The following is a 14,243-nucleotide window of genomic DNA, read 5'->3' as shown; positions in this document are numbered from 1 at the left end:
TGGGTTTAGGGTGGCTGCTAGAGCTCCAGTCATATTATTTCAAGTTCAAGGCAGGAAGGAGGAGAAGGGGAGAGGAAAAGATAAACGATATGCTTGCTTTAAATACACTTTTGAAGAGATTTCCTAGAAGTCCTATAGTAGACATTTATGTATATCTCATTGCTTATACCCCAACTAAGTGACTGGCTGGAGCTGGCTCATTCCAGATAGTGAGAAGTAGTTGTTATATTTTCAGGAATTTTTGCAAGCCTTATGACATCACCTCAGTGGTTTAAGATTGTCCATGGTGGGAGAATTAACACCACAGAAATTGGAAAAAGTTAGAAATTAGTGTTGTACCCCCTAACCCTCTACTTTGGAGCACTGGTTGTCAAACATTCATCAGCACATGACTGCCCCTGCTTGCAAAGAAGGCTGGGGAATGCAATCTTTCAGCTGGGTACACTGTACCTAGAGTAAGATAAGGATTTTGTTACCAAGGAAAAGGGAAAATGGTTAATAGGTGTTTAAGTTTCCTAGGCTGCTCGAGCAAATTCCATGCAATTTGCTTGAATAGTGGGAATTTATTTGCTCATAGTTTTGAGGCTACAAGAGAGTGCAAATCAAGACATCATCAAGGTAATACTTTCTTCTTGAAGACTGGCATTCTGGGGTTGGTTCCTTGTGATCCTGGGTCCTGGACCCCTCTGTCACATGCCTCTCCTGGCCTCTCTGTTCTCTTCCAGATCCCATTGATCTTCAGTTTCTTGCTTCCTGCGGTTTTCTGTCTCTCAGCATCTGAGTTTCATTCTGCTTGTCATGGATTCCAGCTATAAGTTCAGACCTATCCTGGGCCACCCCTTAACCGAAGTAATCTCATCAAAAGGTGGGCTCATACCCACAGGAATGGGTTACATTGAAGAATATGTTTTCTGGGCACCACAGTGAGTAAGCAAAGCTTTTTATCACATTCCTCTTACTTAGTATTCCATAGAATGGGTATAACCTCCCCTATTTAAGTTGTTTATTCTTTTCTTCATTTCAAGTATGCTTTAGTAAACACCTTTTAATGTATTTATTTCAGCACATGAGCAAGTGTTTGTGGAGGTTAGATTGTTTTAGGTGGATTTGTTGGGTCAAAAGGTGCGCCCACTGCCTATCCCTTTGCAAAGACCACTCGCCGAATGGAGGGCTGTGTCTTCCTGATAGGGACAGTGAGACGAGCATGGAATTTGGAGCTAGACACACTGGGTATGGATACTCATTCTGACACTTCCTAGCTTGTATGGCTTTGGTCAAGTTACTTAACTTCTTTATACCTCTTCCCCCCCCCCCCCCCCCCCCCCCCCCCCGTAGAATGGGGACAGTAGCATTTGCCTCTGTAGAGATTCTGTGGCGATGAAATGAGGTATTGAATGCAAAGCTCTTGCAGCAGAGCCTGGCAGGTTGTGAGCTCACAGTTAATGGTAACTAGGGACTTCTGAACATAGAGGAATGAGCTCATATGGAAGAAACACAGATGGAAGAATAAAAACAGAACAGAACCTTGACCATAAAATATAGGGTTAGTGAGTTGTAGAGGTGAGCATCAGATAGAAAAGCAGTGGACATTAGTGTACAGACTGGAAAAGTGTTCCACTGACCCCAGAGGCAGATGTATAGGCTAACTGATGTTACAAAAACTTCAGAATAAATCAAGCTTGTCTCCAGTTCACAAGTGTATGTTATAAAGGTGTTTAAAATCATATTTACAACTATTCTTTTATACTTCTTTAGTACATCAGAAGCTTGTATTGTAGAACTTAAAAATCAACATAAATGTTCTTTTTCTCCTCCAACTATTCTGAGCATTGCACAGATGTGTAGTTAACTATTTATTATGAACATGCAAATATTGATGTCCCCAAGGTCCATTCTTTGATTTTCAAACTGCTGTTGTTATATTTGGAGTTGTTGATTAATACTCTGAGAGCAACATCAAGAAAAAAGGAGAAGGCGATACTTGCTATTCATAGCAGTGGACAATATCTGAAGATGAGAACTGCTTTGGAAAAATGGCAGCAGGCAATCAAATCTATGACAAGGTTAAGGATGTGCCTAGCTCAGAGCCTTGCACATGGTGTGTTTTCATTAAACTTCCCTTATTTAGTTAGAGACCTAAGGTATGGAGAAAGCACAACCATATGAAAAAATGTATTTTCATACTGGGATAGAACAAGATTTCTCAATCCTGGCATCATTTACTTTTTGAGTTGACTAATTCTTTCTTGCAGCAGTCTGTCCTGTGCTTTGTAGGATGTTTATCAGCCTCCCTGACTACCCACTACATGCCAGTAACACTCTTCTCCCACAGTTAGGATCATAAAAATGTCTCCAAACATTGCTAAGCATTCCCTGGGGTGGTGGTGGGGGGCAGACAAAACCACTCCCAGTTGAGAATCATTGGTCTGGATGAAAGGAAGAAAGCTGATGGATCTTTAATAAGTTTGTGCCAAAGATATTTGACTCATTTAATTCTTGCAATAATCCTGATTTGTATATGTTGCTGAAATCATTTATCCAGGAAGATGAGGCAGGACTCAAAGAAGTTAAGGGAATGGCCCAGGATTAGACAGATGTCTAATTCCAAATGTGCTGCTCTTTTTCTCTCCTCTTTCATGTAACAGAGTCCGAGTTAAATGTCCATAACCTCATGGTTCATGCTGCTGTTCTTGGTGCTAAAGACTCGTACTTGCTTTTCTCATGAAAATGCACTCAAAGAAATATGGACTACTTACTTGGGGCCGTTGATTTGATTTGGTTCAAGTTTTGCAGAGACGATGGACCTTGTTTAAATTAAGGCATGGGTAGCCTCCTCTGTGTTTGAGGGGCTGAGAATTTCCAGACAGAACTTGAACCAGATCCAAGGGGAGTTTCTTTTGGAAGGAAACTCTTGACAAACTGTCATATCTTCTGTGGGGAAAGTGTTTCTTGGTGTGATGGTGCTTGTGGATATTTAATAAATGGAATGGGGCTTTCTTCTGGGGAATATTGAGACCACTTGTTGGCCAAGATGATTTTCTTGTAGTTGATTTAGTGGGTTTCAAACCCTGATTCCAATAGAATGAGCTCCATTTTGAGTGCTGGGCAGGGCCTCCTACTTTCTCTTTGATGAGGTGCTGGCCCTTAAAGGAGAATTTGTAGATATGCAGCTAACTGATACAATTGAGTGCCATAAAAATTTAACTTCTAATAGTCAAATATGAGCATTGTACTAGACTGTTTTTTTTTTTACGCAGAGTTAGGATGAGGTTGAAGGTCAGGAAACTAAGAGATTAAATTATTGTTAATTTATATCCCCATTTTCATATCATCAAGAGACTATAAACCAATAAAAGAACTAAATGCTGGCAATCCATAAAGTTCCATAAGTGGTAATAAAGAAAAGCCGAAACTATATTGATATACAACCAACAAGGTAATTATCATCATTTTTTAATAAAGCTATTTATCATCAATGAATACCAAGGGGAATAGGAAAAATTACAAGTACAATGCCATCTTCCATAATTATAGCTATTAACAATTTAAAGCATAATTATGTGAGGAAGAAAAACTTTTAGGAATGCTTTGTGCTGTTTTCTGCATAGAATGCTCAAATTGCTCACATTTCCCCATATTCAGGATTTTAAAAATGTTCCTGAAAGATTGGATGAATGTTTGTCAGAACTTTGTAGCTCATCTTTTAAAGATCTTTAATTTTCATTCTTCCTGCCTTTCCATTTCCAAATTAGCCTACAAACTTGGGGAAGGATTGAGATCCAGGAAAAGGTATCTATGCTAGTTATCTGTCTCCTTTCTAAAGGTTGCTGGTCAAGAGGACTTTGTATGGCAGAGAGACCGAGCATCTCATTTATTTCATCTCAGAAAACCTTGACTAAACAGTTAGTATTACTTAACTGTGTCTTGAGAGCACACAAAGGCATGCGGTATTTGTTTCTTTTTTACTGTGAAGCACCTTACACTCTTGAAAGGAAACAGAACTCTGTGCTTTCAGTATGGGAGGGGCAGGGTAACAGAGTGGCCTGGAGCCTGCCTGCCAGCCCGGGAGCATATCCCAGCTCTCCAGTTGCTTACCAGTTGTGGGTCCTTGCACAAATAATTCACTTCCTTATGCCTCACTGTCTGTAAAATAGAGATGATGCTAGTGCTTGCCTATAGGTTGTTATGAAGAGGAAATGAGTTATTAAATGAAAAAAACTTACAACAGTGCCTGGCAGAGGTTGAATACTATGTAAATTAGCTGTCAATTTAAGGTCAATTTAACCACCACCGCAATCAACATATACATTTCCATCATTTCTGAAAAACTTCTCTTTTGCTTCTTTATAGCTAATCCCTACCTCTAGTAGGCAACCACTGTTCTGCTTTTGGAGTCAATGTAAATGGAATCATATAAATGGAATCTGAGGTGTGCAGCAATAGAAGTTTGACTCTGGTGCATTAGCCGCATAGTTTCCAACTGGGGGGCATGGAAACTTTGGGGACAAGATAAGGACTACCAAGTCTCAAAGGATGAGCCTGATCAGAAAGAGTATTCCACGTGGTGAAAACTACGTGAGCAAAAATATGATATGCCTGAGTAATTATAAGCTGTGTTCCATATTATTAGAGCATAACCAAGTTGAATTTGTGCAGTGAGATAAGATTGCAGGAGTTGGCAGAGTCTGGGTCACAGACTTGACTTTTTCCCCAGAGTTGGGAGAGCCCTACTGAAGGGTATTAAATGTAAAAGCAGTAGTTCGTTGGACTTGCAGTCTAAATGCATTATGAGGGCAGCAAGCAGTGTGGTGGGGTGCTTTAGCCAGTCAGATGCCAGTGAAAGGGAAGGATTAGCAGGCAACTTTTGGAATTTTAATGGTTAGGACTTGTATCTAATAGGACAATATCTCAGCATGGTTGTGCATTTTTATTGGACGTAAACACCTGGACTGATCGATTTTCACTTTAGTTGTGGTAGTCATTAGTGTTGTTTGGCACATGCTCTAGTTCTCCTCCACTTACTGGCACATGGATCAATAAATGGTAGGATTGTATTTTCTGTTCCTCTTGTGTGGATAGCTTCATGTGACTGGTTTTGGCGCAGGAGTTGTAAGGAAAAGTAACGTGTTACTTCAGAGTCAAATCATTTAATTACCATACAAGTTCTTCAGAGCTTGATCTTCTCCCTCTGTTACAATGACCCTTAACAGACTGGTCCATTTTCTGCACAGGCATTCCAGGTAGCGTGTGTTCCAATAGCCAGATCTCACCATGAGGATGACACTGAGCAGGACTCTCAGCTGACTCTTGATTAGCTAGAAGCATCAGTGAGAAATAAACCTTTATTGCTTTCAGTCAGGCACTTGGTAAACATCTGAAAAGGGCCAGATAGAAAATATTTTAGGCTTTTACTTTGTGGGCCATATGGTCTTTGTTACAACTATTCAGCTCTGCTTTTGTAACATAAAAGTAGCTACCAACAATAGGTAAACAAATGGGTGTGGCAACGTTTCAGTAAAAGCTTGCAAAAACAAGCAGCAGGATGGATTTGGCTGGCAGGCTATACTGCTAATTCCTGCTTAAGACACTAAAATCTGATGTTGTTTGTTACCCAGCGTAATCTAGTTGATCCTGACTGATACTTTGCTCAATTTACTTTTATTATTTTTTTCATACTGAGGTCACATGTACACGGAGTGAAATGTACAGATCTTATGTTTGGCATTTGCTGTATTTTAATAAATGTGTGCAGTGTGTACTCAATCAAGGTGTGCACCATTTCCATCATTTCAGAAACTTCCCTTTTCCTGCTTTGTAGATAATCCCCATCTCTAACAGGCAACCACTGTTCTGTTCTTGGACTCAATGTAAATGATATCATCTAAATGGAATTTTTGGCATCTATTTTTTTTTTCCTCGCTCAAAGTAATGTTTCTGAGATTTACCCGTATTGCATGTGTGAGGATTCTATTCCATTGTATGTTATCCATTTTCTTGTTGATGAAAATTTGGGTTGTTTATAGTTTTGGGCTGTTGTGAATAAAGTTACTATGAGCATTCATGTGAAAGTCTTTATGTGGACCTACGTTTTTATTTCTTTTGGAAAAATCCATAGGAGAGAAATCACTGGGTCAAAGGGGTAGATGTAGATTCCCATTTACGGAACCTGACAGACAGCCTGTCAGTGTGTACAATGTGATATCCGTTTACACTTCCACCAGCGTTGTTTAAGAGTTCCAGCTGTTCTGCATCTTTCCAACATTTGGTGTTGTCAGCCTCTTTAATTTTATTTATTCTAGTAGGTGTGAAAATGTATCTCGTGGTTTTCTTCTGCATTTTATTGATGGCTAATGATCCCTGAGTTTATTTTCATGAGTTTACTGGCCAGTCATATATCTTCTTTTGTGAAAGGTTTGATCAAGTATTTTGCCCATTTAAAAAACTGAGATTTTTATCTTATTGATTTGTAGGAGTACTCTGTACGTTCAGGTTTCAAGTCCTTTGTCAGGTATCTGATTATCTATATCTGTATCTGTATTTACCTCAAATATTCCTTCCCATCTCTGTATTGCCTTTTCGCTTCTCAAGTGGTGCCTATTGATGAGTAAAATTTTTATTTTGAGAAATAGCAATTTATCAATTTTTTTCTTTTTTGATTAATGCCTTCTGTGTTCTCAGAAATCCTTGCTTTCCTCAAGGTTTTGAAGAGGTTCTTTAATGTTTTTAGAAGCTTTAGACTTTTAGCTTTTATGTTTAGTTCTTTGATCCATCTTGAATTAATTTTCAAGCGTGTGAGTTAGATATTGAAATTTGTTTTTCCATGTTTGTCTAGTTTATCAGGCATCATTAATTTTTTTCAACTGTACTGTGCCATTCACTTACCTTGGAAACTTTGTTAAAAATCCACTGGCCACTTGGTAGGTGAACTCACTGCCCTCCCCTACATGGAACATGACTCCCAGCGGTATAAATCTCCCTGGCAACATGGGACATGATTCCTAGGGATGAGCCAGGACCTGCCACCATCAAGGGATTGAGAAAGTCTTCTTGACCAAAAGGGGAAAGAGAGAAATACGACAAACTAAAGTTTCAATGGCTGAGAGATTTCAAATAGAATCGAAAATGTTATTCTGGGGGTTATTCTTTTGCATTATATAGCTATCCGTTTTTAGTTTTCAGTGTATTAGAATAGCGAGAAGGAAATACCTGAAATGTTGAACTGTGATCAAATAGCCTTGATGCTTGAAGACATTTGTATAACTATATAGCTTTTACAATGTGACCATGTGATTGTGAAAACCTCACGGCTGATGCTCCCTTTATCCAGGGAGCAGATGAGTAAAAAAAATTAATGACAAATAAGTAAATAAATAAATAAATAAGAGAGGGGATGAGGGGTAAAAAACAATTGGGTATATTTGCAGTATTAGTGCTCAGTGAGAGGGAGGGCCTAGGGGTATGGGATGTATGAGTTTTTTCTTTTTCTGAGTAACGCAAATGTTCTAAAAATGATCATGGTGATGAATATATAACTATGTGATGATATTGTGAGCCACTGACTGTGTACTTTGGATGGATTGTGTCCACAAGGATATCTCAATAAAAAGATTTTTAAAAAATCAATTGGCCATAAATGTATGTCTATCACTCCGTTATCTGCTCTGTTTTCATTGATCTATTTTTCTCTTCTTCTGCCAATAGCATACTGTCTTGATTTCTGTGGCTTCACGGTAAGTCTGGAAATCAGAGCGTATAACTCCTCCAAATTTGTACTTCTTTTCCATGAGTCTTTTACCTTTTGTAGGTCCTTTGTTTTTCAATATAAATTTGAGAATCAGTTTACCAAGTTCTATAAAACTCCTGTGGGGTTTTGATTGTGTTGGTATTGTGACTGTATGGGTCTGTTTGGGGGAATTGATGTCTCAATAATGTTTGGTCATCCCATCCATAAAATGTTAATTCTCTCCATGTATATGGGTCTCAAGAATGTTTTGTAGTTTTTAGTGTAGAAGTCTTGCACATCTTTTGTTAATCTTTTCACTTTTGTGTTTCGTTGCTATTATAAATGGAATTTTACAAAATTCTTTGCTTCTAGTATATGGAGGTATAATTGATTTTTGTATTAACCATTAATCTTGCAACCTTCCTAAATTCACTTAGTAATTCTAGCATGTGATTTTTAAATTTGTTAGGCAGTTCTGTGTAAGTAATCATGTTGCCTGTGAATAAAGCATCAGCAGTTCAGAAGCCTATGAATTTTATTTCATCCTTTCTCATTTTTATGTCTTTGTTTCTTATCTTATTGTCTTGGCTAAGACCTCCAGTACAACATGAGTAGAAATGGTGAGAACAGATATCCTCGCTTTGTTCCCAGTCTTAGAGGGTAAATGTTCAATATTTTACGACTATTATGTGAGGTGCAGATTTTCTTAAATGCCCGTTACTAGATGAGGAAATTTCCTTTCTGTTCCTAGTTTTTTATGAACACATGTTAAATTTGTCTAATGCTCTTTATGCTTCTATTGAGATGGTTATGTGAATAGTCATCCTTTTCTATTAATATGGTGAATTAAATTGGATGTTTTTCAAATGTTAAACTCACCTTGTATTCCTGGGATAAGCATCACACGGTCATGATGTTTTATCCTTTTACACTTCTGGATTAAACTTACTAATTTTTATTAAGAGCTTTTGAGTCTATTTCATGATGGAAATTTTTGTGAGTTCTCTTTTCATTTCTTTCTCAGATTTTGGTTTAATGGTTAATGCTGATGTCAAAATCAGTTGAAAAGTGTTCTTTCCCCTTCTCTTTAATGAAAGAGTTTATGTAATATTGGTATTGTTTTTTTCTGTTATTTTTGAATTTATTAACCAGTGAACCCTTTGGGTCTGTAGATATCCTTTAAGGAAGTTTTAAAAAAGTATCATTATTATAAATTCCATGTCTATAATATATATATATAGGGCTATTGAGATTTTCTAATTTTTCTTGTCAGTTTGATTAGGATGCATTTTCAAGGAATTTGTCCTTTTCATCTAAGTCAGTGAATTACTTGCTTAAATTTATTCACAATAGGTGGACTGTGGTGGCTCAGCAGGCAGAGTTCTCGCCTGCCATGCCAGAGACCTGGGTTCGATTTCCCGAGTCTGCCCATGTAAAAAAAAAAAAAAAAAAGTTATTCACAATATCCCTGTATTATCCTTTAATATATGTAGGATCTTTGGTGATAGCCTTCTTCCATATCTAAATGATTGTTTTTATTTTTCTTGACTCATCTTGCTATAAATTTATCAATTATTAAATCTATTTAATTGAGGAATAATTTACATTCCATGAAAATCAACCATTTTCAAGGCATTTGCATAACATGGTACATTTACACATTGGTTCAGCCATCATCAAAATCCAGTATTAGAACATTTCTGTGACTCCCAAAATATCTCTCACTCCTATTCGCAGTTACTCCTTGTTCTTTACCCACCCCGCGTAACCAATAAACTAGTCTCTGTTTTTATTGATTTGCCTTTTCTGGGCATTGCACAAAAAATGCATTTATACAATATGTGGGTTTTTTTTTTCTGGCTTCTCTCATTTAGCATAATGTTCTTGATGCTTATCCATGTGGCACACAGCTCATCCAGTCCTTTTCATTTCTCAATAGTCCATTGTGTGGTTGTGCCACATTTCTTATGTCCGTTTACCAATTGATGGATGTTTAGGTTGTTTCCAGTCGGGGTGTTCTGTAACTGATACTGCTATAAACATTCGTGGACATGTCTTTCTATGGGCATATGTTTCATTTTGCTTGAAATGTAATGAAATCCAGGAGAAGTGGGAGTTGGTGGGTCATATGATGCATTTATATTTAGATTTTTAAGAAACTGCCAAACTGTTTTCTAAATTGGCTGTACATTTTCATTCCCTCCATGAGTATATTAGGGTTCCAGTTTCTCTGAATCCTCTCAACACTTGTTATTGTCTGTCATTTTGGTTAAAGCCATTCTAGTAGGTGGGAAGTAGTATCTCATTATGGTTTTAATTTCTATTTACCTAATGATTAATGAGGTAGAACATCTTTTCCATTTGCTCATTGGTCATTTGTGTATCTTCTTTGGAGAAATATCTATCCATATATTTTGCTTAGGTTTTAAACTTTTTATTTTTGAGTTGTGAGAATTTTTTTGCATGTTTTGATATAATGATTTATCATGCATATGATTTGCAGGTATTTTCTCCTATCTGCGAGTTTGTCTTTTCACTTTGGTAAAGTTAAGTTTTGAAGCACCAAAGTTGTTAATATTGTTAAAGTCAAATTTATCGCTGTTTTCTGTTATGGATGCTTTTGGTGTCATGTTTAAGAAATCTCTGCCTAACTCAAGGTCATGAAGATTTTCTCCTGATTTATCAGTTTTATTAATGCTTTAAATGAGCTGTACTTTGGCTCTCTTATTTTCCCTGTTGTTAGTCTGTTTCCTGTTTCATTGATTTCTGCTTTTCTTACACAAAAAATGTAGTTAGGGTTTAATATGAAAAATCACAATTTTATTCTGGCTTATTAATGTGGAAACTTAGATCATGGCTTTAAACTTTTCTTGTTTTCTAATTCAAGCATTTAAAAATATAAATTGATCTCTTAAGGATTGCTTTAGCTGAATCTGTGGATTATGCGATATTGTACTTATATTAATATGCCATTCAAAATATTTTCAAGGGCGGGCCGCGGTGGCTCAGCGGGCAAAGTGCTTGCCTGCCATGCCGGAGGACCTCGGTTCGATTCCCGGCCCCAGCCCATGTAAAAAAAAACAAACAAACAAACAAAATACAATAAAACAAGAAAATGTTTAAAGATGTTTCCCTTTCTTCCTCCCTTCCTTCCTTCTATCCTTCCTTCCTTCTCTCTGTCTTTCCTTCCCTTCCTCCCTCTAAAAAAAAAAAAAAAAAAAAAATATTTTCAAAACTTTATCATGATTATTTCTTTGATTCATGTTTTTTTAAAGTATATTGTTTTGTTTTCACTAATTTAGACTTTTATAGGTATTTTTATTGAATTATAACTTATTTTCTCAGAGAACATACTCTTTAAGATTTCCATCATTGGAAATTTATTGAGGCTTATTTTATGGCTCCACATGTGGTCTGTCTTTGTGAACATACCTTGCATATTTGAAAACAATGCTGTTTTGCATTTGTTGGAAACAATGTACTATAAATATCCATTAGATCAATTTGTTTGATGGTGTTCATATCTATTATATTTTTACTGGTTTTTGTTTTGTTGAGTCTGTCAGTTAAATTGAGGGAGAATTTTTTAATTCTCTATGATTGTGGATTTTTCAGTTTCTCTTTTCAGATCTGACTAGTTATTGCTTCATTTATTTTGAAGTTTTGCATGGGCAGGCGCCGGGAGTCAAACCTGGGTCTCTGGCATGGCAGGCAAGAACTCTGCCACTGCACCACCGTCACCTGCCTGCTCTCTACCTTTTACTTTTAGCCTATTTGTGTATTAGATTGTTAGTGCATCCTTGTAGGTAACATTCATTTGGGTCTTGTTTTTTTATTCAGCCTAATGATATTTTTCCTTTTAGTTGGTGTTTAGCATTTACATTTCTTATAAATATTAATGTTTGAGCTTACTTCTAAAATTTTACAAGGTATTTTGTTTGATCTTTTAGTTTTCTTCTTTTTCCTTTTTTGCTTCATTTTGACAAAACTGATTATTATTTAGGATTATGTTTTAATTCTTCTTATGGTTTTTTCACTAAATCTCTTTAGTGTTTCTTCCGGAGATTAAAATATGCATCTTCAACTTTCCTTAGCTCTCCACAATCTACTCAGCCTTAATATTGTACTGCTTCACGTAAATTTAACAGCTTTGCAAAGTATAATTCTACTTTTTACTTTCTCATCATGTTTCGTGTTATTTTGTCATACCTTTTGCATCTACAAAATAACTCTCTGATATGATGTTATAATTTTGTATTAAACTGGTAGCTTCCTTGTAAAGGGATTAGGACAAGAAAAAATATTTGTCTATGTTTTAATAAACTTACCCTTCCAGATAGTCTATTCTTCCTGTAGATTCAAGTTTGTATTTGCTAACACTTTTGTTGTGTTAAGAGAAGTATAATTTGTTATAATGAAGGTCTGTTGGGATGAATTCTTCAGTGTTCATTTATCTGTAAAAGATTTTATTTTACTCTCATTTTTGAAGGAATTCCAAAATTTTTGCTGATTGTGGAATTCTGGGTTGATAGTTTATTTTCTTTAATGTTTTAAAGATATCTTCCATAGACTTCTGGCATCCTTTCCTTTTTTCTCTGTTCTTTATTTTGGGTAGCTGCTATGGATCTTGCTTTAAGTTGAGAAACCTTTTTACTCCCCTGACATTTCCATTTGTTGTTAAGTATATTCTGTGAGGTTTTCTTTTCAGATATTTTACTTTTTAGTTATAAAATTCCTTTTGGTTCTTTCTGTATAGGTTTAAATTTTCTGTTGAGATGCCTACATTTGCTTATTCATTATGACTCTCTTTTCCTTGCTTGCACATAGTTATAACAGCTGCTTTAAAGTCCTGGTTTGCTTATTTGAACATCTGAGTCATCTCAGTGTCTTCTTCTAATGCCTGATTTTTATTTTGATTATGGGCCAACATTCTTATGTTTCTTCACATGTTGAGTGATTTTTTATTGTATATAGAAGATTGTGGTTCAGGCATTATAGAGTTTCTGGATTTTGTTATCTTCTTCTGAAAAGTGTTTGCTTTTGCTCTTGATTTATTTTTGTAGCTGATTACCTTGAGCTTGTGGAGGCTTGTTTTTATACCTTGTTTCAATTCTGCAGTTGGTCTTAGTGCAAATTCCTAATTCTGAGGCATACTCTTAAAGTCTGATGCTTCTGGGGTTTTGATGAACAGTGCAAGATATTTACCAAGCCCCTCATTAATCTTGTCACAATTAAAACTTCAAATTCTGTCTCCCCTGTGATAGACAGTATCTGAAATATCTGCTAGCTTTTTCTGTCCTGTGGTAGTTGCTTTCTGCCAGTCTACTTGGGCTTTCTCTGTGGCACAGTTCAGGGGTCAGCCAAGGATTTGTGGAGAAGTACATGCTTATTGGGGTTTCCTACCTAGGTGCTTATTTGGGGTTTCCTACTACCTCGGTTGCTCCCTTCTTTGTGCAGTTTCCCTGCAAAATTTCCAACCACTTTGGCAGCCCTCACCTCTGACTTTGTAAGCCAGCGAGACTGCAACTTTGTTATTGAGCTCTAGTTTTAATGGGCATTGTAGACTGATGAATAGCCTTAGGGGAAAAGCCATTTCAACATAGATACCACCCAATGAATTGAATTTTCTTTATTTTGTATCTAATTTTGATAGCTTCCCAGTGCCTTTAATTAGTTTATTTAAAAATATCTTCCCCAGGAATTGTAAGTTTGATCTGTAGAAGGGTTAGTCTGATACAAGCTACTTCCTTATTATATTAGAATAGGCTCTCCGATATATATAGCTGTTTTATATTTGTCTTTAAGGCCGGAAATGGGGCTGGCAATGAGGAGGTATTCCCATTGCTGTCTTGACTCTTCTTTTCTATGATTTGGTATATTTTGATTATGTAAACCCCTCTCCATGAACCTGCCTCTTCAGCTGGATTCCTGCCTTAACTTACATCTATTTTCCATATGAATCTCCAGCTGTACTATTGAAGATGCTTGGAATTAAGTGATCCAACATGATACTAATTTATCACTATTTTTCACTTTTATTTTTTATTGCACATCTGCATTCATTCAGACACGTATCAATTATTTGTTGAGGGCCTATGGTGTATTAGACATGGTTCTAGGTACTGTAGCTCAGCAGTGAATAAAGCAAAGTTGTCACTTGATGAAGCTTAAATTGTAGTTGAGGGAAGAAGAAAGTAAAGAAGTAGTAGACAAGTGTCAGCTCATAAGTCAGGGCTGTGAGGAAAATAAAGTGCAGTAAAGAGCTAGTGAGGGTATCTCTGTGTGTGTGTGTGTGTGTGTGTGTGTGTGTGCACGCTCTATTCTAGAGAGCATGTTCAGCTAAGATGCCGCTGGTGAGGGAGCTGTTTGTACTGAGAACCAGAAGAATGAGATCAGGCCTCCCAGGAGGATGTGGGGAAGAGTTCTTGGGCGGAGGGAATGGCAGATGCGAAGCCCCGAGCTGCAGTGTAGTCCATGCACCAGAGGAGCCGCTGGGAGGCCTGTGAACGGAGTGACCATT

General features: G+C 36.8%; 1 protein-coding gene across 19 annotated transcripts in view; it reads left to right on the top strand.

Moving 5' to 3' along the window:
- LRMDA (leucine rich melanocyte differentiation associated) overlaps positions 1-14,243 on the top strand; it is a 1,434,085-nt gene that overhangs the window by 571,437 nt on the left and 848,405 nt on the right. Inside the window, exon 2 of one of the 19 annotated variants that reach the window (XM_077124817.1) lies at positions 726-923. The exons of the other annotated variants lie outside the window; for them this stretch is intronic. Coding sequence (XP_076980932.1) covers positions 799-923 — 125 coding nt within the window. The 5' untranslated portion in view covers positions 726-798. The remainder of the gene's footprint in view (positions 1-725; positions 924-14,243) is intronic. 19 annotated transcript variants of the gene reach the window in all.

Source organism: Tamandua tetradactyla, chromosome 13, assembly GCF_023851605.1.
Source record: "Tamandua tetradactyla isolate mTamTet1 chromosome 13, mTamTet1.pri, whole genome shotgun sequence".
NCBI classification, from domain to species: Eukaryota; Metazoa; Chordata; class Mammalia; order Pilosa; family Myrmecophagidae; genus Tamandua; species Tamandua tetradactyla.
The sequence above is the reverse complement of the archived record's forward strand: the minus strand, read 5'-3'. Positions and strand labels throughout refer to the sequence as shown.